General features: G+C 45.6%; 1 protein-coding gene across 5 annotated transcripts; it reads left to right on the top strand.

Moving 5' to 3' along the window:
- The first annotated feature begins 475 nt into the window (after positions 1 to 475).
- On the top strand, positions 476 to 24,831 carry LOC116897322. Of its 5 annotated transcripts, none has more exons than XR_004387414.1 (4): positions 476 to 825; positions 17,893 to 18,020; positions 19,820 to 19,869; positions 23,371 to 24,831. XR_004387414.1 is itself a non-coding variant. In XM_032899076.1 (4 exons), exons 1-4 carry the CDS (start codon positions 6,875 to 6,877, stop codon positions 23,503 to 23,505), a joined length of 351 nt encoding a protein of 116 aa, XP_032754967.1. In that variant the 5' UTR covers positions 6,039 to 6,874; the 3' UTR covers positions 23,506 to 24,831. The 5 variants fall into 5 exon arrangements, 2 of the variants coding, with proteins under 2 accessions (XP_032754967.1, XP_032754966.1); XM_032899076.1 differs by lacking the exon at positions 476 to 825 and adding an exon at positions 6,039 to 6,912; XR_004387415.1 differs by lacking the exon at positions 476 to 825 and adding an exon at positions 12,615 to 12,745.
- Positions 24,832 to 26,543: the final 1,712 nt, after the last annotated feature.

Raw genomic sequence — 26,543 nt, 5'->3', positions numbered from 1 at the left:
AGGACACTGATTTAGCTAACTGATAAACCGCGTGATTGGTGGGTTTAAATTATTTTTAAGCCAAGAGGCTGTTCGTGCTTCGGTTGCTCCAACCTTGCCCAGCCTTGCTTGACCGAGGAATATGAAGTTAGAAAAAAAAAATCATGCATCGTTTGCTTTCCTCTTATAGATCTAGGGAAGCCTCCCGGAACATTTTCTGAAAACAAGAACAGGTGTGACAAACTCTATCCAGGTCTGACCACTTTCTCTCATAGACGCTTTGGGAACTGTTTTCCTCTATGTTAAGAAAGCAAAGTTTTTATACTTATTTTCCAAACCTTTTCTGCACACATTCTGTCGCTTGCCTTAAAGAAGGGTGAAGTCCTGTGTGTGTGTGTGTGTGTGTGTGTGTGTGTGTGTGTGTGTGTGTGTGTTTCACTTGTTTTAGATTCTTCAGAAGAGGTTTTCCATCTCTTTCGGACTTCTCTTTGCCCCTTAAATCGAGCATTTGTGTTGCCCGCTGACATTAGATTGGGAGAAAGCAGCTCGGTCCTCTCTTCCATCGGGGATGGTGCGCCGACTCGCTCGTGCTGCATATCCTATCTTGTCCACTAGAGGTCACTGGACCCTCGCGGCTCGCCTCTCGACCTGCTGCCTCCAGCTCCTGGAGCTCAAATTAGCTTCGCGTTAATTAACACCCGAGTCCATCAAGGCGGGTTCCTCCGTACAGTACTTGCAGCAGGGCTTATATAGACAACTCACACCCAGCCAAAGCAAACCTCCCCAAACCCAACACTTCCAGCATGTCCAAACTGGGAAACAGGCGCCAGAGTAACACGGGGCAAGGTATAGTGCCATCATGCTTTAACTTTTGTTGGGTGGGGCTTGCAAAATTGCTGTGAAGCCAGCGTTCGTCTAGAACACAGGTTCTGCGGACCGGCTTTACTTCTTAGCTCTCCCAGGCTGGGCAGCGTGCTTTCTGGCCCCGCCAGCATCCCGGTGCTTAGGGAATTTCACCAGCGCCTGTCGCTGTGCCAGAAGGTCGCTGGTCTACAATGTTCTAGGCTCACGGGGCAGATTGTTTATTAAAGGGCGTAGAGTGCAGGGACCTTCCGAGAGGTATTTGAAATTGCTAGAAGAAAAGGATATACGCGACAGCGTTTCTCATGTCTTTTCATACAGACCGGGAAAAGAAGCCGGTAATGAACAGCACGAATCGACCCTGTTTTCAGCGTGTGCAGGAGACGGCCTGAGGTGTCCTGGGAAGTTCTCTGACTCTTGCTGAGTGCACATTTTTACCTTTTGAGTGAGGTTCTCGGAAAATCTAAGGTCTAGCTATAATTTTATATTATTTTCAACCGAAGTCCCCCAAAAGATTTCCTCCTATGAACTGGGGAGACTGAGCCATAGCTCCAGGCCTCAACGAAATTCCTAAGAACTGTATAAAACGAAACCCGAGTGTATTTCAGCATAACTGTCCAACTTGGTCGTATTTGTAAATCCTCACAATGTGCTTCTTTGACGCGGTGTTCAGTCGGTGGGTCATCGCAAGTATTCTTAATTTCCTTGGGGGGGGTGATATGGAAATTTTAATTCCGATCTCAAGAGTTAGCTCACTTGAAATCTTTTTGAGAAGGCATGGGGAGGCGGACTGTGAACTTGGGAACTGGAGTTTCTTTATCTGGTCCCCCAAAGACTTGGGCCTTCGACCTGTGAGAGAATGGGCTCGCGAGTGCTCACTAAACTACCTTTCCCAGAAACCGGTCAGGCACGGGCGGACAAAACGATGAGCGTTTGTGGTTGGACTAAGGCTTCCCTTGAACTGGTTAATAATGGCAGATAATGGCATTGTCCGTCTTCGGGGGGTGCGGGGGGCGGCGCGAGGAAGGGGAGCCCCAGTCGGGCTACTAACCGCATCTACGTGCTAGGCCGTGAGCGCCAACAAAGTGCACATCCTTAGTATGGAGGGGGGGGAGTAAAAAAGGCAGATGAGGAGACGCGGGAGAAGTCTCCCCCCCCCGCAGCAGATAAAAAGTCCACTTTTCTTGAGGTGGGAGGGAGAGATCCCGAAATTCGTCGAAGCTGGAACACTGAGGGATTTCGGACACCGGGGTTTTGAAACATCATTTTTTTGTATCATAACTCTAAATTGGGGTGGGGGTTCTTGAAACATCCCCTTCTAGGATCCAGCCCAGCCTTCAAAAAAGTCTACCCCAAACTTGATTCAGCCACGGCTTGCTTTGGGCGGTGTTGTGGCCAAGACAGGGTCCCCAGCGCAGGCGTTGCAACCGGACCCCGCTCTGGTGCGGGCACAGGTGTCAGCCTGAGCTGGAATTATGTAATGGATTTGGTGGCCTGGGTTCCTACCAAAGGGAATTAGAGAGGGCGAGGCTTTCTCTTTTCTTTTCCTTTCGACTACATCTGGTGTCAGGTATACGGGATTTGTGGCAAGCAGGTGTGATTTGAAGGAAAAGTACACGGGAAATGGCGGCCAAGCTCAAAGTGCTCTGGAAAGCGGCCAGACAGCCTGCCATCTCCTCCTCAGCCGCTCACCTGAGGACCTTGCAGGTGCCCTGGATTCCAAGCAGGATAAGCAAATGGGGGGTGTGGAGTGCTGCCCTCCTTGTTAGAAGCTGTGGGGGTTCTATCCTGATGCGTTGTGTTAGCTTACTGAACCCCTCCTCTCGTGAGCATGAGTGTGAGTGTAGATAAAAAGTTAAATTGTGTGTGTGTGTGTGTGTGTGTGTGTGTGTGTGTAGCATCCAAAGTGATGTAAGATGTGTGTACTCCTTTAAGAGTATTATAACTTTAATAATCTGTGCAGAGAGAAGTCTCTACATTTAAATGCAAGAACTGAGTCAGGACCTTTTCTAAGAGGTAAAGTGGCAGGCACAGCCCTGAGTGGAATATATTACACCAATTTTGGTGACTAGAGAAGGTTTCCAACAGGGCCAACCGGTGTTTCATTAGGCAGAAAGGTAGAAGACTTGAAGAATAATGACCCCACCCCACAATCACCAATCCCTTCGGACACCACTTTGTTGCCATTCTGAAATTTGACACCCACAGATATTGAAACCTTAGATAACCAAAGGAATTATTTGAGCCTTAAAAAGTCACATGCTGAATTAGGGGAGTGGCCTTAATTTTTTTTTTATGATAAAATAGAATAGCTTTTAACTGGTGAACATGAGGCCTAAATTTGAACTTCCCCATTGATTTCTGAAAGGAATATTCATTCAAGGTGATCAAAATGGCAGATTAAAAAAATTAACACTAAGAGAATTGTGGCAGAATATCCACATGGTGACCACAGGGCACACAGGGCACAGAGTTGGGTACGCAGTGGCAATACACAGGGGGGCTGTGAATCCTGGCTCCTTAATTCAGATTGGTGAATTTAGGCAAAAACTCACGGGTTAGAAAGGCTTGGTTCCATCACACGAATGAAGTCCCATCTCTGTAGACTATGCCCACTTACAGAGTTGCCGCTAGAAAACAGGCAATCTCTCTCTGTTGATATTTCTATGACCTCAGAACGCCCTTGAGCTCTGTGTTAATTATTGTAAGAACTATCAGCAGTGACTACTTGTAAACTACTTTTCTTACAAGTCTCTGAGAGATTGGCAGGAAAAGCGTTTCTTGTGGTGGTAAAGGTTCAACTGGCGCCATTGCTATGCCATAATCAGTGATGCTTGGTAGTGAATGTTCTGACTTTCCTGGCTGTGGCGAAAGCCATTGTTTTTTACAGGAGCCATCAGTGAGAAGAATAGACAGCAGCACTCCATAGCTATCTCTATTTGGGGGCAAGCTTGACTCTCTACATGAACCTCAACTGTAGGTCTTTTAGGCCAGTGGAATATTCTGTAGCGACAGGGGAGAACAGTCTAACATAAAAACTGTCTGGTCAGTGACAGGATTTGGAGAGAGAAACCCTTTTCCTCTTCTTCCCCCTCTTCCTCACAGAATCAGGTCACATTTCCAAGTCTCTCATGGAAGCCATGCTCCCAGCGCCAGCAGCACACTGCCAGACATACCTTGGGGCTTTACTGACTTCCTCACAAACAGTTCTGCAGCTTGCCAACAGGCGGGTTGTGTGACTCTGAGATGTCAGCCGCTATCTGGTGTCTACTGTAAGCTGTCTGGCCCATTTTGGGAGTGTGCACAAGCAACTCTGACAATGTATACCAGTTGAATAGAAGAACTGGAGTGCAATTTATGAAGTTGTCTATCTCAGGTATAAGGAGAAGTTTTGCAAGCTGTGGGGACTTTCTTAAACCCAGCCGAAGGCACCTGTGGGCTTTCTCTATGACTTAAACATCTGCAATCTAAACCTGTGATTGTCACACCCTTTTACCTCCTGTGTGAGTGTCTCATAATTTCAAACAAAGACAGCCAAACATCTACAATTAGTATTCAACAAGCAAGGGTGGTTAATTATTGCTCAACTGTTAAATGACACACAATAAAGGCTCTCTCTGGCCTGTCATTGTACTGTAGTCTGAATGTTGTCCTTATACAAACACTCACTTCACAATGTTTAGGAGATGCTGTGGGATGCAGAACTTTTATCCACAGACACCGGATCCATATCAGTGCAGCATTATGAAGCATCTGGGGGGCACCGCTGTGGCCGGGATGTTTGTTCTTGGCACCGTGATGCAAGGGCACAGGCTGGGCTCTTTGCTCTTCGTTTGTTTTCCTATTGCTGCTCTCCACAGAATCTTGGAAATCCCAGTCAGAGCGGTGAAATACGACCTCTGCTTTATAGAGTTCCTAGTCAGCTCATTCTGCTCAAGGGAAATATTTTTATTTGCCTTCGATTAACATAATTTTTCAAAGAACAACTTCGTTTTCCATTTTACTTTAAGTCCATGGTAGGCATAAATTAGCCACATCTTGTCATTGTTATTCTGAAATGAAGTTTGGAGGCAAGTGAGTCCTTATACCAGATGCTGAACAAAATAATGTCCAGGAAGTTCTTCCTGCCCTAGCATAGGTGCATAAAGTACAACAGTAGTCCGTCAACTAAGTGTGCAAACCCCTCAGTGCTGCGATCCATTTGGTAGTCTCACTGTAATGGCAGAAACGAGATGGTTACCGCGACACCATTGCTATTATTGAAATTAAACAGCTTTGGGAGAATATAATTGCTAATAAAAGGCTTCTTCTCCACGCCCCTTAAGGGTTCCCTCCCCCACTCTGACATTTTATGATGTGCCATTCAGATGAGTGTACGTAGAATTATGTGGAACCTGCGGCCTACTGTACAAGGTCGGATCTAGAGACCAGCAAGGAAATGAAGATGGGGAGCTCACTGTATTTAGGGATGGTTGTCTGGGAAAACGCACTCGCGTGTTTAGATATCGATGTTTAAACTTTTTCTCTTTATGAATGCGTCACAATTTTTCAAACCGATCGCGTGCACCCTCCGTGGTACCCCCGTGTCTGTGCATTAAAGGCGTCCATGAAATCATTGTACGGGGCTGGTTTAATGCGTTTAACAGAGAACTAATGGGTTGTCTGTGTCGGGGAAAGCAAGGTCCTATTTCTAATCCCATCACGTACTGAAGCGGTTTTGTGTGGATCTGTGGCTTCCACCTTTATCCATCCTGGTAGTTCCTACTGAAGAAAATCCAAACGCTCCCAGCTTCGGACGGGTGCCAAAATATCCTGCTTTCTGCACTACCGATCGCTTTTTATTTTCAGCTTATTTTCGTCTTACTTAACAATAATAAATGACCCTTGCAGTGTAAAACCTTAGTTTAAATGATCCGGGGAGCTCCTGTGTCGTTTTTTCTTTTTACTTCGAAATGTTATGTCAAATACTCGATACGTTTAACTTGCTCGTATCTCCAAGAAACTGGAGACCAAAGCTACTTTTGTGCTGGATTTTACCTTCTTTCTTGCCCAGAACGTGCGCTGCGCGCGTAAATACACACACGCGCTGCGCTCATGCGTGAGCACAAACACACACACACACACACACACACACACACACACACACACGCACACACATACGGGGGGGGAAGAGAGAGAGAGAGAGAGAGAGAGAGAGAGAGAGAGAGAGAGAGAGAGAGAGAGAGAGTAAGAAAGCAAAAAAAGAGGAAGGTGCTTAGAAGAGGCAGGGATGCCCGGTGAAAAGCAGAGAGTCGGGGGTCGGGCTTAACCCAGGCATTTGGGGAGGGGGGCTGGAGGTGGAACACGACTCAGCCGACCGCAGCCGCTCTGGCTAGGGCGTTAGGGCGCCAGGGTGAGAGGGTGAGGATGCCCTGCGGGCTTTCGCACTACTCTGACACCAAACAGAATGGCTAGGCTCCGGTGGTGAAGTAAAAGTTCCCGGTGGCGTGAAGGCCGTGGATAGCCACCTTGCCCGTGCACGGAGGCTGTCTGGGGAAGCGGCCTCGAGGGCTGGCTGGACTGGGTGGAAGCCCTCGCAGGGGGTCCTACGGCTCTAGCTTTTGTACCGCCCCGCCTAGGCCAGTCCGGAGCTGACGCACCAGCTCCCCAGAGACGCTGGGGGCGTCGCACTGCAGCTGGGTGGGGAGCAATTTATTCCTGGCGGTCACATCCCACCCCATCTTCTGTTACTCCACCCTACCCCTCCCACCCCTCCACCTCTTCCTCCTCCTTTTCTACCAACGCCCGCACTGTCTTCTGGTTCTTCTCCTCCTCACCCTCCACTCTCCCTCTCTCCCTTCTTTTCTTTTCTCCCTTCCCCTCCCCCTCTTCTGAATAACCAAGCTGTTTTGCCTCCGAAAGGAGAGAGAGAGAGAGAGAGAGAGAGAGAGAGAGAGAGAGAGAGAGAGAGAGAGAGAGAGAGAGAGAGAGAGGCCTGCGGTGACTGGAAGACAGGAAGGAATCTGGATCTGGTACATCTGGGAGTGGAAACTTGATGCTTCTGGGCGGTGATTTGCCAAGGCCTCGCCAAAGGTGAGTACTCTGGGGGCCGGAGGAGCTCCCACTTGGAAGGGTCCAGACCCCGCCCAAATCTTTGAGTCTGGTGGTAGTCAACAGCGGTTAAAACTGGGATCGACTGAAGGTCGCGAAGGGCCACAATACAAGGGTCCCGGAACAAATGGGTGTCGTTCGCCCTCCTCGTAGTTCCTAACACAGGCTGCCGCACAGGGCTGCTTCCCAACCTGCGTAGGGAATCCGCGACGGCCGTAACTTCTAAAGCCCTCTCCCTAACTATCTGTAGCTCCCCTCCTTCCATACCCTGGCTCGAGGGACGCTTTGGCCTCTGGAAGTGAGAAAGTATTCTGCTCTCAGATCTTTAAAAGGGAAAGTTTGGCAAGGTGGGCGCTCTTTGGTTCTACCATCCCCTCGATCCTAACCTGGGATCCCTAGATTGTACAGAATAGTGTTATTTTCCTTTTATAAAGAATGACTTTAACGAAAATTCGTATGTAATCAAAAAGATTATTGGATCTCCATGACTGATCAGCTGCTGCTGACCTACCAATAAGCGGTTTTTTAATACACACGCACATTCATGCGTGCCCCGTACACGCAAACACACTGGGTGGGGTGTGTGTGGGGGGGGGTTATAAGTAATCAGTAAGACAGCTCGAAGTTACCAAGAATTAAGAGAGAATCAAAAGGGCTTTTAAGTGTTACGTATGTATCTTCCATTTGTGTGTAGATTGGGGAGCAGGGGTGGGGGGCGCCGTGTGTTGCCTGTTTTGTCAGCTGGTTCTGGTTTCTAAGCATCGAGTGTTTCCAAAGGCTGGAGCCAGCATCTACCTTCCACCTCGGCACCCTAGCGGCGGAACAGGACTCATTTGTTTGGTGCCGAGCGGGGAGGATCTGGAAGAGACTGGAGTGTAGTTAGGTCGGGCCCCCTGCCATCCATTACACCTGCGGCAGATGGCTCAAGTGGGAGAATGGTTTTGTATGCCAGAATCAAGAAAGGAAGAGGAGAAAATTCAGCCTCGCCCTACTCAAAAGGAGTTCTGTAAAGGGCCAGAGAAATGAAAGAAGCTATCAGAGCTAACGATGCTGCTTCCTCTCTTGAGTTATCCTGGGCAGTTAATGACGTGATACCTGGTTCCAACAGATAATGAGACCGATTTTGACAAATGTATTTTTGATCAAATGTTTTACACACACATACACCACATACACACACACACACACACACACACACACACACACACACTTCAAGTAGATGCACACAGGTGTTCTTGGAGTTCCGTGGAGCTGAAGGGAAAGCCACTCAAAATTCAGGAAGCCCCCTCTCTTCCCAAGAGCTTCATTCACCTCAGACTGCCAACTTACACACACCAAGGCTCCCGCCCTAGACAACCAACTATGGATGTGAGCAGACTTCAAATGTACCCATCTCATTTTCACATAATGTTTTCTGATCAACATTGCCACCCTTGTACCCGTTCCTTCGTGTTCTCAACACGAAGGGGATGGGATAAGCGAACCTCTCCTGGAGACACTAGACCATGGACACATGTGACAAAGGGCACAGACCCAATCTAGGAGTTCAGTCTGTTGTCATTTGTTTAATTCTATACTAAAGGGAGGGCTATATCAAGGGAGACCAAAACACACCAGGACTCCGTCTCCACCCTTCGCACAAGTCACAATAACCACTCATATCTATGTTTTTATAGCAAACGTTTTCATGTTTCTTATGAAATAAACTACTATACTGACCTAATTTTCTGCTCTAAATCAAGCAACTTTCAACGGCCCAGGGTATAATATGCTGAGTTCTTGGTACCAGTTGGCATGCTGACACAGAGAAATTCCACCATTTTAAAGCACACACGATCCACTTTTCTGTTCACATCAGAGCTAAATAATGTTTAGAGTTATACCAAAGACGAAGAAACCAGAATCCATTCTAGCTATGATTTGGGGATCACAAATAAGATAGATTCTAAAATCCCACACACAGAAAGGAAAAGAAACACTGCCATTTCCAGGATGCTTGAAAGACCTAAAGAAGCCTGTGGACTGGGTTTGGTTGATGGGTGTTTGTATGCTCAGTGCAGCCTAATTGTCCAGTGCAGTCATTTTTCTTTCCTCCTCTTTCCTAGGAAGGCTTTCATTTCTCAAGAAGAAACTTTAATACACAGCAAGATATAAGGCTCATTGAGAAGGAATGACATAAGAATAGGGCTCTGTCCTAGTCAGCATCAGCAGCGTTACTTTAGTCCTGGTCACACAAGCATATGTATATGTCACCGAACAGGCTCCTATCCACTTTCGAGAAAATTAGAACAAAAACCGCATTTATAAAACAGAGCTAGGCTTCTTGAACGTTTGAGAGACATTTTTAAATAAAAAGAACATAGAAAATTTTTAATCTTCTGCTTTTAGGGAAACTAAGAGTTTCCTGTTTTATTTAAAGAAAAATGAAATTGGGAAACTTTTGCAATTGTTCAAAATAAAGACCATAACTTGACTATACCAAGGCTTCTCCCCCACGTGTGTTAGATGTGTTAGACCCTTGTTCCATTCAGTACTCTACAGACAAGAGCATTTGATAGGAAGTCTCGACCTTTGATTAACAGGTGCATTTATTGTATTAAAAACCGGGATTTGTTAATAAGTGATATTTTAAGTTGAAACCTCAAAGAATTCAGCTAGTTCAAATGCTCCAGTGTTCTACAAGGAAGGCATCTGCCCTAATATTTGAACTGGTTAGTATCTGGACCATAGTAAGGTTTCAGAGGCCCCTGCCTCCTCAGAACCTGGTACGTGAAAAGGAAACACGGAGTGGGAGGGGATGCTGGGTCCCCTCCCTCCTCTACTCACTGCCAGGACCACCTGCACCCACCACATCTTCTCAAAGGAAATGGCCATTTGGTTTTATGGGGAAAACCCATAAGACAAAGTCTAGCACACACACATTGCAGTCAGACATACATTACACAAAGTGCATATTCTTTAACGTATCTACTTTGCTATACACGCTGTGTGTGTGTGTGTGTGTGTGTGTGTGTGTGTGTGTGTGTGTGTGTGTGTAGATCTCAAAACATCACCCTCTCTCTAAGTTTGCCCTAACTTGGGGAATTAATAATATCATAGTTCTTAATGAAAGAAAGGCTGTCAATTTCTGGGTGAAGCGAGGTACAATAAAGGTGCACATGCCATCCAGAAGGACTTAAGCAATTGGCAGGCCTGCAGTGCCAGGCATCTGCAAAGATACAGTCTTCACTTGTCGCTGGAAAGATATGAGGGTGAAGGGGACTGTAATATAAACCCAAGCAAACTAGGATTTCGACATTCACCTGGGTCTCCCTTAGGCTGTGGTCAACAGCTTTTGCAGGTCCCTAGGCTTCCAGAAGAAAGGATTTTCGACTAGAGGTTTTGTGTGTTGCCTGTGCAATCAGGTCCCTTCTGTAGGCCCCCTAGGGCCATCTTGAAGCTATATAGCTTTTCCTTTCTTTGTACAGTAATGGCTATAGAAGTCCCGAGAGTCTTTAACATAAAGCTCTTGAAGCCCCCCATGTCCAGAGAATTCTGGTTCTCCCAGGCCAGGGCCGCTCCGACGACCCCAAGCGTGGTGCTCAAGGGGCCAGTAGGTGTCGCTGTTTCCCTGCTGGCAGGAGCCTGGAGCCCGACGTTGGCCCCTAGCACCACTCAGTTTTCTGGCCCGGGCGATTTCCTAGACGCCTTTCAGCTCTGGGATTGTGGCAGTTCCCTTATTTTGTTTCTAGAACCCTTGTCTAGTCCTCTTGGCTGGGACCACAGCACCAGTGGTCGGTCTATGGAGAGAGACAGGAGAGACGAATTTGGTGGGGCCCAAAGGCCGCCCTAATGGAAAAAACTGAAAGCCCGCTTCACCCGCTCGTTCCCTCCTTTCCCTTCACAAGCCTAGAGTGGCATCGGAGCTATCGGGCGCAGCTTGATCAAACCCTAAATTAAGGAATTCAGACACGGTTGTACTTCGAATTAGAAAATTAAGAAAAAATAAGAGGTTCAAAATCTAGCTTCGCAGGAATTGCTCACAGAGTTTTAATATTCCTTATCTCAAAAGACAAGGATGGAGGGAGAGAGGGAGGGAGGGAGGGAGGAAGAGAGAGAGAGAGAGAGAGAGAGAGAGAGAGAGAGAGAGAGAGAGAGAGAGAGAGAGAACAAGCTAGGCCTGGACTTTGAGTTACCTATGGTCTTACCCACATATCTGTATGCAGAATGTGATTGCAGGGCCTCCCTTTTTGCTCTGGTCCAGAAAGGAAATTTTGAACTACACTAGTCTTCCTCACCATCCTCCCCGAAGCATTGCTTGCTAAGTATTAATCTCCATTGGATGGTATTAGCTCATCTTTGGAATCGGTACTAAAATTCTAGGTATTGAAAATTGTGTTCCTTTCTCTGATGTCTGTGGTCCCCTGTCTTTGGTTCAATATGCCGCGTAAGCGATTATTAAACAGAGGCATTCTTTTTGTGAGTGTGTGTGGAGGGGTGTATTTGGCTTGCAGATTCCACGGGACATTTACAATGGTTACATCCTATAGACAGCTGGTTTTATTGAGATTAGGATTTCTTTGCATAGGGAAATCCTCTGGTTAAAAGGTGGCAAGGGAAAATGGCAAGAAACACCCTAAATTCACAATCTTGTGCATTCGCAAGAGGTAGTGTGGAGATAGAACTAACTCTCCATTTAATTTGATTGTAAAACAATATCTTCCTTCGAGAGGTTGCTGTGTGACTGGAAAAAAATAGACTTATACTACTGCATTTTTGTGTAAAAGTTAAACATTCGTAGAGAGGAAAACTCTAACAAATATAAAACTAGTAGATAGGGGAAAATCTCATTTAAAATTCCAAGTATGTTCGAATAATTTTGTTCTGGTGTCAAGATTGAGGCCTTATCACTTCTGGACCCGCAGCGCAAGAGGTTGCAAATTCACAGAGAGGCTGACTTTTTAGCAAGAGTTCATAAATATCTTCATTAAACGTCATGCCTTTTGCTATGCTTCTTACAGTCGGCTCTTTTCTTTAAAGTCATGTCTTTTTACACAATTTTTAAAAAATCATTTCTGATCGAGACAGCAGATTCATCTCTGGGGGTGGGGTAGGACGGACACGTTTCTAATTGGAGGTTGTGAAGTTCAATGAGATGGTATTTTTAGCTCGAAATGCTCAGATTCGTGTCTTTTTATATTTTCCCTGTCTCATCCTGTCCGTTTTCCGTTTCACTCAACTCTTTCATTTTCCTCTTTCTCGCCTGTCTTCCTTCCTCCCTCTAGAGCGCCTCTTCCACTTCCTTCGCTTCTTCTGTCTCCTGCTTCTTTCTCTCTCCCGCTCTCTTTCTTGTATAACTTATTGTTTGATTCTATCAGTCAAGTTAATATGAAAATAGCAAGTGGGAGGCCCAGCACCTTAATCTGGCCTCTCCCCTACGCATTAGGCATTAGGGACTTTAGGGAGGTGTCCGTACTACCAGGTTATAGACCAGCGCGCTGGCCCTAGGTGCAGAGCACGCTGCTGGTGGAGGAGTTGGGGTCCGCCTAGGGTTGCGGGGCTTATTCAAATACCGCCTGCTGCTGCTGTGATTCGCAGGGACTCGGCCTCCATATGGTAATGCGGGGCGGGGGTGGGGTGGGGTGGAGGGAGGCACAGAGGGGAGGGGAGGAGAGGATGGGGTTGAGGGCGGGAGGGAGGGGGCTCCGACACCGCGCGCTCTGCTGCTGTGCTGGGACAGAGCACCGGGACCCGCGGCAGCGGCGGCAGCGGCGCTACCCACCCTCCTTCGCATCACTCTTCGAGCCAGGAAGCCACCAAGCCATGGGCCCTCGGGGTAAGCCTCAGTGTGCACACCAGCGATGGTGACTCCAAAGAGGGAGATTAGAAACAGAAAAGATTACAGAGAGATCAGAGATAAGAGGTGTACCTCTCTCTGTCCCTTGTCACACAGCGCGCGTGCACATGCATTTGTACAAACATGCATGCTCATACAGCAATACGGTCCACATTCTTTGCTACTTCCCTCTAAATACATGCACTGACACTCTATGCACTGCAACGTGGCCAGTGTGTTTGTCCTGAGCCTGCATAAAAGCGGGCAGGTACATGCCAGAGCCCAGGCAAGAATAAACAGCCACGCACAATTGAATTGCAGCCAAACTCAGGCATTCAGCCTGCTCAACTGATTCATTCGGCCAGGTTTCCCCGACCCCAGCCGGAATTCTGTAACCAGTTGAGGAATTCTGCAATTATTCATAAAATGTGCCGAAATTTCACCTCAAGAAACGTAATCTTGCTATATATAGCAAGGTAAGGGTGAAGCTGAAGGGTGGATGTGTTTCCATTTTTTAATGTTTTACGCAGAGCCATCTGACCACTTTTTATTGGGTGACATATCATATGAGCACTTTCGTGTAGGCTTGGAAAAACTATAGCCAGAGGTAAGGCTAGAAAATGCCATAAGAATTAAGGGTGCTGAAAATGGATGCTGAGAGTGTCCATCAAGAAAGATGGCATACAGCTGTAGGTTTGAAATGGGAGGAGATATATGTGAATATTTATACACAAAAGCCATTGGGGAGGGCTGAGGCTTGCCTTGAGTATCTGTGCAGGTAAGTCATTCAGAAGAAAACTAATTACCTGTGCATGTACTCGGACTTGTTTCATTGAAAAGGCTGCATGTGTGTGCACATTTTCTGTTCTTTGTGGTTATGCAATTGTGCATTGTCTTTTTTTACATGATAGCTTTAGGGAATGTTAATATGTAATTTAAATATACATATATTCAATAGTCCTTGGGCCGAATAGCTATATTGCCAAGAAGGAAAAAACCATATCCTATAAACAAGATTCCTATTACTTGGAATCCAGCTCAAGGCCTGTATGTTTTTAAAGCAGATCGCCTGCTTTAATGGAGTTAGCTGTTTTGTTTGTGTGGTTTCACTTCAAAGTCTGGAATTAAGGATGTTTTGCAATCGAGATAATGTGCTTCCATCCGGATTGAGGTTAAAATAAAACTCAGTACATTTTAAATCATGCAGACGTGATACAACATACAACATGGTTGAAAATGTCTTCCTTTCAGATGGCTGTCCATAGCTGTGCCTACACATTTTAAAATAGATTTTTGTTTTGCAAGAGACGTTAGAAAGCAATAGGTGGTGAATACCGCATTCCCTCAGTTAATCCATGCAATTCTTTAGTAATCTTTGGAATCCCTTCACTCACACACACTTTTCTCAAATATATTGGCTCCAACCTGTGTTTCTACTAATATGAAGTTAATCAGACAATCAAACTTTGAGCCTCTAACCAGTAGGCATTATGGAGGGGTATGTAAAGAAAGACAAAAAGGCATGTGTTTCTTTTATGATCAAACTAGGATCTCCAGTTGGCACTGGATACAAAACACATATACACATCTGTAAGCTTAAGTAAACAGAAGGGAGGCAACGGTGTGGATAATCTAGCGAGAGATAGCAGCAGACACTTAGCCAAAAAGAAAGCAGAGAAGGACAGATAGAGAGGACAACGGACACAGATAGACAGAATAAAACAGGAAGAAAAAAAGGAGGGGGAGGGGAATCAACAACAACGTAGAACCAGAAAATTTCAAGGAATTTTTAAAATGCAAATATATCTTTTACATATGCATCAGTATTAAAAATAATACACGCTGGACCCAAGGGGAGTTGGAGCAGGAGGAGGAGGAAAGGTGGTGGTGGTGGTGGAATGGAGGCGCCGCGGAACCCTGATTATGCATGGGCCGGAGCTGCCTCCTCTAACCTGTTCTCGGAGCAGGGCAGCCGGCGGTCCTCAGCCGCCCACAGAACAGGAGCCGAAACAACCGTTTCCGAAGGCTACAGCATTTATTTTTCTCTTTTGGGGAATTTTGGCGGTTGTTTCAGGGGCTAGCCAACTGGCCCCTTTAATTAAAAAGCTTCAATAAAAGGCGATCGCTCCAGGAATGCACCGCTCCTCTTCGTGCAGGATTTGCATATTTTTTTAATGCCCTAATTTCCTTGATGTATGTAAATGTAGCCGGACGTAGAGGGAGACAGGGAGCTGACGTCAATGGACGTGACCTCGCAGCTAAACCTTGAACGTGAAGCCGGGATGGGGGAAAACACGGAGCGGCAGCCGGTGGAGCCCGAAAGCCTGTGTGGCTGTATTTTCAGTGGCGGAGCCCCAGCCGGAGCTGCCAAGGGCGGCCCGACCAGCCCCAGGGGAGGACGAGCGGCTGCCTGGTTTCTGCCCCGCGGCAGTTGCCAGCCTTGCCACGTACGCAGACTCAGGTTCTGCTCCTCCAGCCCCACCAAATACAGGTTCTTTTTTCTCTCCCGGGGGTGGGGGATAAAGAAAGAAAATAGAAAAGAAACAAACACACACCTAAAACAACAAGCCGAAAACAACAGATAACAAAATAAACGAATCCCAAGCGTCTTAGAACAACGCTTGGGTCGCTTGTCAGAAAGAAGATTGACAATGGGACATTATTTTTTCTTGTCTCCACAAGAAGAGGAGAGGGAGACAACAGACACCAGCAAAGCATTCCTAAAACACGATATGCTACACATGTTCCCAGTAGGGACAGGTAAATTGCCCAACCAAATGGCGAGGGCTTCTCTTTTTTGGTACCTCTTTACCTGTGAGCAAATTATGCGTGTCAGCTTCATTAACAGTAGTGCCGGGGGCGCAAATTTTACTGTAGTGGGAGTGTGTGTGTGTGTGTGTGTGTGTGTGTGTGTGTGTGTGTGTGTGTGTGTGTGTGTGTGTGCTGGAGGGTGCTTAGATTGGTCAGCAAAGAGGAAGGCGACTTGAGACTGTTACTAGTGTTTGAATGGCCAAATCTGGGTACTTAGCCGGCCAAGCCAGCCGGGCTAGGGCTTGAGTCTCCCCCTTTGAAGAGATAAACCTGAAAAAGGCTTCCCTTGAACTGTTAGGCCCTTCAGATCGCATTGTCTGAAGAAAGAGGACAAGAGATGGGAGCCATCTCCTTGGCTATAGCTTGGATTAGGGGCCTGGTGTTTTCTTCTAAGGGCTCAGCCACCTCGGCGAGCAGGGAGCGGCGCTGGGAGACTCAGCGGGGAAGCCTGCAGGCTCCCTTCTCCCCCCGCGCCCGCTCGCCTGTGCCCGCGCACCGGGCGGGGGCCGCTGGCACCTCCTTGAGCCCAGCCGCCCTCGCCTGCCCTTGCCACCGGCTCCCGGCTGCGAGGGTTGGTCCTCCGCCACCGCAAAGTTAGGGGCACGAAACCGCCCGCCGGCTAGGAAGGGGCGCCAGAGGCCGCAGTGTCCGCGTCTCCGGGCGGCCGCGGCTGCTCCTAGCGCGCAGTCCCAGCTTTGTTTTCCTGACCTGCTCGCGGCGACTGGGCCGCACGCCTAGAAGGGGAGTGTGTGCGGGTGTCCGTGCGTGTGCGCGTGCGCCGGGGCCGTGCCTGTGCGTGTGCGCGGAGGCCGGGGGCGCGCGCGGCGGGCGGGGACCCTTCGGCCAAGGGCAGGCTTGGCTGGCTGTCCTCCGGCTGCACTTGGCGGGAAAGCCGGAGGCCGGCGGCGGGGCGGCGCGCCCGCTGCTCTCGGGACAGCCTCCCTTCTCCTCCCTGGGCCGCATTTACATACTGGGGGTCGTCGAATTTTTACAGAGCACCACCCACTCCTCGCCCTGGGTCGCAAGCGTGCGCGGGCTCTAACTACAGCCCTGGGCTCCTAGGTAGCCCGCGGAGGCTCCCTCCAGCTTCGGGCGCGCAAACAGGCCCAAGGGAGCACACGGCCCTCCTCCGGACAGATTCCTGCACCGCCCCCTCCCCCTACGCCCCGCACCCCTGACAGCCTCCTGCTGGTGTTGCAGGATACCCACCTTCCCTGAAAGCCCCCACCTTCCCCTCTACACACTTCAGCCCCTCCTCCCACATCTTAGCGTCTTCTCTGACACACACACACACACACACACACACACACACACACACACACACGGGCTTTTTCTTCTCAACCTTTATCATGCCTGGTACCTTTTGAATAAAACTGGAGGTTAGGGTAGAAAAAAATCCTTATAATGTATTCCTATAATGTATTTCTTGTCTTTAGCGAAACACATTAACAATCAGAAGGCCGGGTGTTGGGGGGGGGGACTTGAACCAAAGGACCTTTCTTAAAAAAAAAAAGTCTGCAAGTCAAAAGGTCATTCTCCAAGTTTGTAAATAATATTGTAAAGGGAACCTCTAAAGAAAGGAAAGAAAAAGAGGGAGGGAGGGAAGGAGGGAGGGAGGAAGGAAGGAAGGAAGGAAGGAAGGAAGGAAGGAAGGAAGGCAGGCCGGCCCACAAGTTAATAAAATGTAGCACTGGGAAAACAAGACAGGGGAATTCTTTTTAAAAAATATATAGTTTTAAGAAACCAAGAGGAGAAAAGCTAGGGTAAGAAAAAAGAAGAGGCAAAATAAGTTTCCAAAGAAACGTGTGCTTTGCATCCTAGAAAAATGTAGCCATTGCCCTTCTTTAGACGAGACATTTCTAATTTGTTCCGTCTGTCAGGAGGGAACTATGAGAGGTTTGGGTGCAAATTCATTATCTCTGGCAACGCAGAACATAGTGTGGGGACTGAAAAAGACCGTGGCAATGGATGAACAATAGGGCTTCAGTTCATCAGTAACAAAAGCAGTGGGGAAATTGGTTGAGTTTCAGAGCACGTCCTCCTCGGCAGAGGGGGCTGGACTAGACCTTGGACAGCCCCCCCAAAAACTTGCCGAGCCTCACACACCACTTCACTCTGCACTCCGAGGCTCAGGGAGCAAGTGCTTGGAGTGGGGGGGAAAGTTGGCTTTCCCCCCCTCCTTGGTCTTTAGAGCCCTTTTCTCCCCCACAGAAGAGAAACTATTTTAGATGCAATCAAGAAAGAATCGCCCACCATGTGGAATTGAGCGGCAGTTTTAAATATACTAAGAGAAGACTGGTCTAGAAAAAAAATTTTTTTTCCTTTCTTTTTTGGAGACGCCTAAAGGAGCCTGTTTGTGTGCTGTGGCCACGTTCTGCTGTGACTGGATCTTGTCTTCTGCCTGGCTCCTCGATTTCCGTCCGGCTGAATTTGGGGACAACACTGCTTGGCGCAGACAGATCAAGTGAGTATCTTGGCGGCGTGAAGACTGTAAGCTCCCGGGCTGCTCCAGGCCGGCAGTGCCGGTGGTTGTCCCGCACCCCACCAAGAGCCTGGTGAGGGCCGCTCCGAGGGCCAGTCCGGGGCTTTGCTTCAGCTAATTGATTGTATGTCTCCAAAGCCAAACCTGTTGATCTCGTGAGTTGTCCGAGCCAGGACTCATAATTATCCTTTGGGCTGACCCTTAATCGTAGAAAGATGCCAGGAAAAAAATCGCACAGGGAAAAAAAAAATTGTACGTAATTTATGGTGTTGGTGGCGGGACCTTCTTTTAGATGCCGTGCTAAGCGAAATTGGGTTTTGCATTTTTGAATGCTATATTCTCATTTTGAATAATGTGCTATTTTTGAATCGCCCAAAGTTTCAGGTACCTGGCACTGAAGCCACCTTCTGATTAGATCCTGGTGGAAAAACTTACGTAAAATAGCTCACTGCATCTGGTAGATTCTCCTCCCCCCTTTTTTCTTCCGCCTTTTGGATTTTGTAGGTGAGAGACTGCTTTATAGGGTTAGCCCAAGTTTAGCTTTAATGCGACCTTCCTGGTTAGTTATTGGGACTTGGAAGTATTCAATTTCAAATGCCTCTGGAATCGGAGCGCAGCTTTTTGCTTAAGAGCCCAGAAACAACTGAAGGAAAGACCTCGGTGATGTGCAGAAAATCCTGAGTAAGGAGTACCTAGCTTTTTTTTTTTTTTTCCCCATTAGGATCTGCAGCGTTTTTCTCTTGCAAATGTGCGGGCGGTGCTTGAATACAACACTGTCTGGAGGGGTCAGGGCAATTCAGTAGAATTGATCAGAAGTTAGACCCCAGGCCCTGTCATGGCCACGGCCGTGGGGTGGGGGTGGGGGCTAAAGCTGCGGCTGTCTTGGGCCCACAAGGATGGAGTCAGATCGTTTTCCCTCTCTCTTGGCGCCCACACCTGCCCACCACCCTTCCTCTCCCTTGGCACCAGTAACTAGGGCGCTGGTAGGAACAAGCCACTGTAGTCAGCATAATTGAACCGGTGTAGTACTTTCATTTTGCAAAACAACAGCTCCACCCCTCCAGTCCAAAATAATAGTAAGCATCAAAGAATTATTTTTTAAAAAACTCAACCTATTTTCGGGAGTATCTAAGACTTCCGAATATTGGATCGCGGGGTGTGGGGGAAGGGTTCAAAAATCCACTACTTTACAGCAATCAGGTTGTACATTATTCATTGATTTACTGAAGGAAAGAGCCAATCAGGAGCCATAGATATGAATGCACATCTCACTGTACTGTGGCCTTACAGTAAACTATTTGCATCTTTCTAATGGATTAGCCATTTATCGTGGGATTCTCATTGTTTGAAAGGCCAAGAAATCCAGTCCCTTAAACATTTAGAAAACAAGACTTGGTTCCAGACTTAAAATCCTTGCATGGTGGGGCTCTCCCTTCTCTTTTGTATGGGAGGTTACAAGGTTCAAATCCCTAATGTTTCTTAAGTCTCTCTTCTTTCCAAGCTAAAAATAAAAGGAGAAAGAAAAATTAATTTCCCAAACCCCTCTAGATCCTGCATATTTTGCATCCCCATTATCATGCATGTCTCCATTTAAATGCAAATTAGCATATTTAACCCTGTAGGTGCTGAGGCCCAAGATACACAGTGCTGGTGTTTTATATAATCTATTGGCATTTAAAAAAAAAGTAATTGTGATCTTTTAAATTAAGTCATATCCCTATATAATGATATATACATATTTATAAAAACTATGATTATTTGTTTTATTGCCTATTTTTCAGATGAGACTTCAAAGAAGCATATCCTGAACAAGCTATTCAATCAAACAAAGGTAATTTAAAATTTTTTTATTTGATAAAATTTGACTGATGAATGAAGTGAAAATAGAATATTGTTTACTGGAAGACAGGTCTGCAATCTCTCACACATCTCCTCCTGCAGCAGATAGAATTCCAGAAACATCTAAGTTTCAGTGTGTGCAGTTATTTCTCCTGGAGGAACCTTTGTATGCATGTGATATACACATATATGTATGTGCATAAAGCAGAACACAAATAAAGCCTGAGACAGCCTTAAGAAAGAAGCTCGTACTTAGAAGAAATCGTTAAGATACTTTTATTATAATGAAAGCCAGTTGAGTTCATCACTGGACCATGGACACTGGTGTAAATAAAATGGCTTAAAAAAAAAAAAGACAATAGCATTGACAGAGAACTACAGTTTGCACACTTGTAATTCTTACAAAGCAAATATTTTAAATGCATTGATGCTAGGCCAGTCCTTTATGCATTCTGCATGTATGTCTATAGGATTCAGAGATGTTCTAAGGATTGTTCATAAACCGAGCATATACGAATTAATTAAATAGCATCCTTCTGACCCACATATGAGGAAAACCATATATATATATATATATATATATATATATATATATATATTTTTTTTTACTTTAAACCAGGAGAGGTTGTTTTGTTCCCAAGTAAACCAGAATGTTTCAAGTCATGTTTCAGCCATTTGGAGACCCATAAAAGACCTGAAAGCAAGCACCACTGCCACACTCTAATCTACTAGTTACTAGTGGGAATTTATTGGAGAATAAGCAGGCAGGCCGCTTGAATTCAGTATATCCTTCACTACAATGATTTTCAAGTGGATATTCTGTAGTTCAGCTAGATAATCTTTTAAAAGCAAAAAAATCCAAGTTTAAAGTATAGTTGCTAAGAGCCGCTCTTCACACATGACATTGCTAGGACTCCTTGGAGATATGTAATTGTAATGTACTGTGGGGTGTATATATGTATAATACATATGATAAACCATGTCATAGACCTTGGCAATATTATAAATAAGAAGGCACTTGATATTAAATCTTAGTATATTTAATTTTCTTCTGTGTGCCTGAGAGGTTGATAAAGAAGTAACATATTTAATTGACTACACGGTTAATGAACAGACTTCCCATAATCCTGATCTTGGCTCATTTCACTCATTGGAGTTCCCATGCTGAACACCAAGCATGGAGACCAGTCTTGTAGTAAGTTGGCATGACTAGTGTTGCCCTAAGAATGTGGTGTTTATTACAGCATCTTCTACAGACTCTAGTGGGAGAAGTGATCAGATATGCAGTGTGCTAACACATTGTAGATACTGTTTCTAAAAACACATTGTATTGTTAAGTATGGGAATAGAGACATAATAATTTTCAAACTCAGGAAATATGAGGATAATACTATATACACAGACACACACACACACACACACACACACACACACACACACACACACATATATATATATATATATATATATATATATATGTATGTATAACTTGCCCTCTCACACCTAGATACACATGAAGCAAAGAGATATTTTAAAACTGTTTCTGATTTCTTGGGCTTTGGCTTACACAGTTGACTATCTGATCACATGCTTGCTTTATGTAATACAAGCCAAATCATTAATTGCTCTGCTGCTAGTTCTTGGAAAGCAAGGCCACGGTGCTCTGTAATCTTCCACGCTGCAAAGTTCACTAGGATTTTTACATGGCGTCAGAAGTGGCATTCGTTCAGGGACTTGTTTATGTTATGACCATAGGGTTCACATGAACACGCTTTTAGAATGGGATTGTGGTGCTTTTTAATTCCTGAAGTCTTGTTTATAATTTGATAAGAAATATAGATGAGCTCTTTCCACATCTTAGCCTTTTCTCAATAACCAGCTAAAGAATGCTTATCATAAAAGTAAACAAATTAATCTAAGGACAAATTGGCATTTCTGTTGCTGAACTGTAAGCCATATCTTAATGGCGTGATATTGTGTTTAAACTCTTCATTGGAGATTTTACCTAGCATTAAAAAAAAGAATTTGTCAGTCTCTTCTTTACAGGGTTTATATTTTCGGGCTCTGTATGTGATTCAATAAGCAGGTTCTTATTCACATCTTAAATGAATAAATTAGTGAATTACTGAGAAAAATGTATGTTCCCAAAAATGGAAATCTAAAAGTGTTTTAGCCACTGGGGAAAATAGAGACATTGTGGAAGCAAGAGCATTGTGAGACACTCGTGGTACGTGATACGTGCAATGCACATGTAGAATTATTAATTCGCCTTTAGCATCCAACTTAAAGAAAAGCAAGCCTACTAAAAATAGCTTCTTATGTAGACTACCACAAATGTGTTGTCGAAAGGCATCGGCATCTTAGATATTGGATGTTAGATGTGCTAGACAGATTATCTGTTATAAAGAATGCAAAAGAAAAGGACTCTTTGAAGTGATTTTAAAGTCACACTTTAAAAACTTCCAAGACAATGAATGAAGTTAATTCATTAATGAACCTTCTGCTTCTAGATAGAAGAATATGAGTGGGTAGGGTAAGGGGGTGTGGTAGCTCCCCTCTCTTCCCATCCAGGTGTTGGATCTGCATGTTCAGGAGACAATACTTTTGTTGTAATTTTATAAGCAAATCTAGTGCATTATTGTCCAGTGTGAAAGTGATGTTTAAAACAGTAGACAAAGGCTGAGCATTTTACTACAGCAGAGTTGTGTACATTGAAACTATTGCTGCGATGTTTACCTGTGCTGCATGCACACCCACACACCCTATATATGCAAATCATTATAAAAAGGGAAGCTTCACTGCTTAGATCGTGCAGTCTGAACTTACAGAACAAAATACGCTGCCCCATCGCCACGGTACACAGATACAAAGCATGGCTGAGCTGTGAAGCCATTAAAAACATAACACCAAAGCAAATTGTCAATGTAACCACACATCGACTCACTGCGTAATAACAGAGCTGATTCCCAGCCCCAGAAAGCGAGGCCCTGCTTTAAGCAATAGTAAAGTGCCTTCCATCTGCCTGCCTATGCAATCTGCCAGAAGAGAAATGCAGGCAAAGAAGTTCCCCAGACCTGAAATGCTTTTATCTGTCCTTAGAGAGAGATTTTCTCCAGTCTTTGGATATTAGAGCGATCTACACTAGCGCCGAGGAGGTAAAAGGCCGCGGGTTGCTTTTCAAGGAGCAGTCCGTAGTGCTAGTGGATGAAATGTTGATTGAGAATATAGGGATTGTTGCAAAGCTGCTGCTGCCGTCGCCGCCACCGCCGCCGCTGCCGCCGCCGCCACCGCCGCCGCCTGTGCTACTCCCAGCAGCAGGCGTGGGGCAGTTGGCTGACCACTGATGCATATCAATAACCATGTACTTGAGATTTCTCATGACATCATCATTACCTTGGTCTCCCGCGGTCTCGAAACCTTTGACCTTGCCGGGCTGGTCCACAATTTGGCGGTGAAAGCCCCTCCAATGATGGCCCTTTTCTCCTTCTTTCAGGCCGGGGCAGCAGTACGCCAGCAAGACGCATCTTCTCCCCGCCTAGAAGTCCTGAGAAATCGAGGATCTCCCCTAAAACATTCATATACAAGATATGTGCAATCAAGCTGCCAGCACTTGGTACAAAGCTCATGATGCCTAACCCAGTGATCCGGAGCAGATCTTTGAATCAGCTGTCACTTCTATAGAATGGGATTTTCCCCTTCTTCCTCTTTAACCGGCGTTGGAAACTGCCTATGGCTTTACACATCTCAGTAGAGGAAGGCTAAAGAATCTTACGTGAGAATGAAGCAATTTACAATGCAAATAGAGGCCTGCGAAGAGCTGGACGCTGCTGCTCAACCCCCAACAGCTTGCTGCACCTTAGTCGCTGGTCTTATTTTCCGATACTAATAGACGAATTGTTGGCTAACGATGCTGGAGATTACTTGCTGGAAGGGGAAAGAAAAAGTTTGGAATAAACTCTGAATGCAACAGATCTCATTTGGATGTTCTAGCCGCATACACCCAGACAGAAACCAGGTCATGTTTACATGAAAGGAGAATCTTAAACGCGGCGAATATCCTTCCCTGAGGACTATGCTTCCCCCCAAACCAACGAGGATCCGGATCTGGAGTCCAGCCAGAGGAAGACAGCCTGTGAGGGAAGCGAGTTGTTATCTTTGGTTATCTAGCTGTATGAGTGTATTGGTCTTCATAAAGCTAGATAACCGAAAGTAAAAACTCCTTCAAGATCACCGAGGAGTGCTCCGGAAAGAAAGACTACAGCCAAGAGACAGTAAAAACCAGAAAGGTCAGGAATGCTTATTGAATCTAACTTTTTTTTTCTTATGGTTGAAAGTGGGATGCAAGGAAACTTAAGTGACACACATACTGAAATCCTAAGGGGCCAGGTTTTGAGGGGGTTGTACAACTGGAGAGGAAAATTGTGTGGTATTTTTATGGGCGAAGATGCATGTATTTTCTATATTGTTCCATTTTGAAGCAAACGTTTACTTATGGGATTTTTTTTTTTCTTAGAAAGCTGTTATAGCGATGCCTGGTACCTCGTTTTAAAAAATGATTTCATAATTATGTAGATTGGGCAGTTCCCATCTGAGGCTCCTCCCCCAAGTTTGAATGAAGCTTGTGCCTGGAAACTTTCTATGTATTTGGTGTGTACATCAAATTCTGTGAAGTTAGACTTTCAGAAAGCTTATACTGGGAGGTTAATAATTTATCTCTACCGAGGACTTAGAGCTAGCAGGGAAAAGGGGTGGGGGCAAAGGCTGATTTTTATTCTTCTATTCAAAATACAAGGACAGATGCTTCTCTGTTCCAAGAGGGTTTCCTTGAGGAAGCTACTGAAGCAGAAAGACATGATGGAGACGAGATCGCCTCCCCTCTTGTCAAAGTGTTAAAAAAATGTTCTGTCTTACTCTGCGCCTAGCATTGGAAATGAAAGTGACATTTACGCCACAACCCACGTGTGCGCCTCCTCTCTTTTTGTTTAAGGATGATCAGGTCTATCCAGGAAACAGCTCTGGCATCCCAAACTGAAATAATTAGGACGTATATAGACCTGACAAAAATGGAAGGGGGTGGGGAATCTGAGGGTCTGTCTTGCCTAATTGATTCCGCTAAACGGAAAGCAGGAGATGTGAACGGCAGGACGCTCCGATTCCCACGCTCGGGGGCAAGTGGTAAAGCCTGGCCGGCAGCCTATGACAGACAGCCCTGTTGGGGGGTAGGGGGATGAAAAAAACATCAAGCGCACACACACCATACTCATCTCCATCCTTAAGAAAGTAAAGGCATTTCCCACCCACAGCCATCTGCAGCCTTCCAAATGGCAACACCAACTGCTTGGTGACTGCTACGCATACTGTCTCTGTTATTTTTTTTTTAAACCTCTGTTTAATCTGGCCATGATTAAATTTGGTTTTCTCCTTTGGTTGAAATTTTCATTATTTAAGGAAAGCAAGTGCCAAGACCATCCCAGGACTGCATGCCCTCCTCAGAGAAGTCCTCAGTATGTGGTTAGGGCCTGTGACCACCTTTGGCTTTTGTTTTGGCTGTGTTATATTTAAAAGCCACATCTCATAGCCCTCCTTACTATGACTTACTTCATTGGGTTGTTTACTTCCTTGTGTGACACACAAGGACTTGGCCTCCTGATGCTAATCTACATTCTGAAAATAAAGCTGGAAAGTCATCAGTCTATAGAAAGTTGGTTGCAACCACAGTATGTTAAAGAACTTGTTTTAAAATAGTCCCCTAGCAGAATGTGCTTTTTTTTCTTTCTTCCTCCTCCTCCTCCTCCTCCTCCTCCTCCTCCTCCTCCTCCTCCTCCTCCTCCTCCTCCTCCTCCTCCTCCTCCTCCTCCTCCTCCCCTCTTCAAAAGTAACTAGTCCCAGCATAAACTTTGGGGTTTTGAGGAACCATGGTAGTCCTTTTTTGAAATTCCTCATATTCTGTTACATTTTATCAGGCAAACATTTGTGTAGGCATTTGCACATAAATATAAGGATGGCGATGAAAAAAAAAATCCCCAAACTGCCTGTTATCTTCCACATGGCCTAAATTACTGAGACTCCCAAATGCATACTTTTTCTTCAGGGACAGTACATTTTTCTTTACAGCTTCAACCTCTTACAGGGTGGAGACTAGAGGAACCAGTAAAGCCACTGGTACTCCCATTTAGAAAAGCCAAGAGACTTTAATAACGTAAATTCTCAATTTGGCTGCTGAGCACGTGCCAAAGTTTTACGGCTGTAGTGACTGTGGAGAAGACCCTTGTTTATTTACCTTTAAAGCACTGTTTGTGCAAACAAGCTTTCATTGTTAAGTGCCTGTGTTCCTTTCATTTGCTTCATGTCCAGGGGTGCTATTTACCTAGAACCATTGTCTACTACAATTAACATTTACATTACAAAGTGCGTGCTTTTCTTTCTCAAGGAGGTTCAATTAAGGCAATAAGATGTTTGCTGGGGGAACCTATTGTTTACTCAAAGCACTCAATGGGGTCAAATTACTGAAGTTTTTGCCTACATCTTGGGTTGTTTATGTAAATATGTTAACTATAACATCTAAGGAAAATAAACAATATTAAAATTATGTGTTCGCCATTGTCATATCCAACTTGCTTTGTATCATACTAATGTTACATAACTTATCGATCAATAAAAATACAT

Source organism: Rattus rattus, chromosome 3, assembly GCF_011064425.1.
Source record: "Rattus rattus isolate New Zealand chromosome 3, Rrattus_CSIRO_v1, whole genome shotgun sequence".
NCBI classification, from domain to species: domain Eukaryota; kingdom Metazoa; phylum Chordata; class Mammalia; order Rodentia; family Muridae; genus Rattus; species Rattus rattus.
This window is presented reverse-complemented; position numbering and strand designations above follow the sequence as displayed.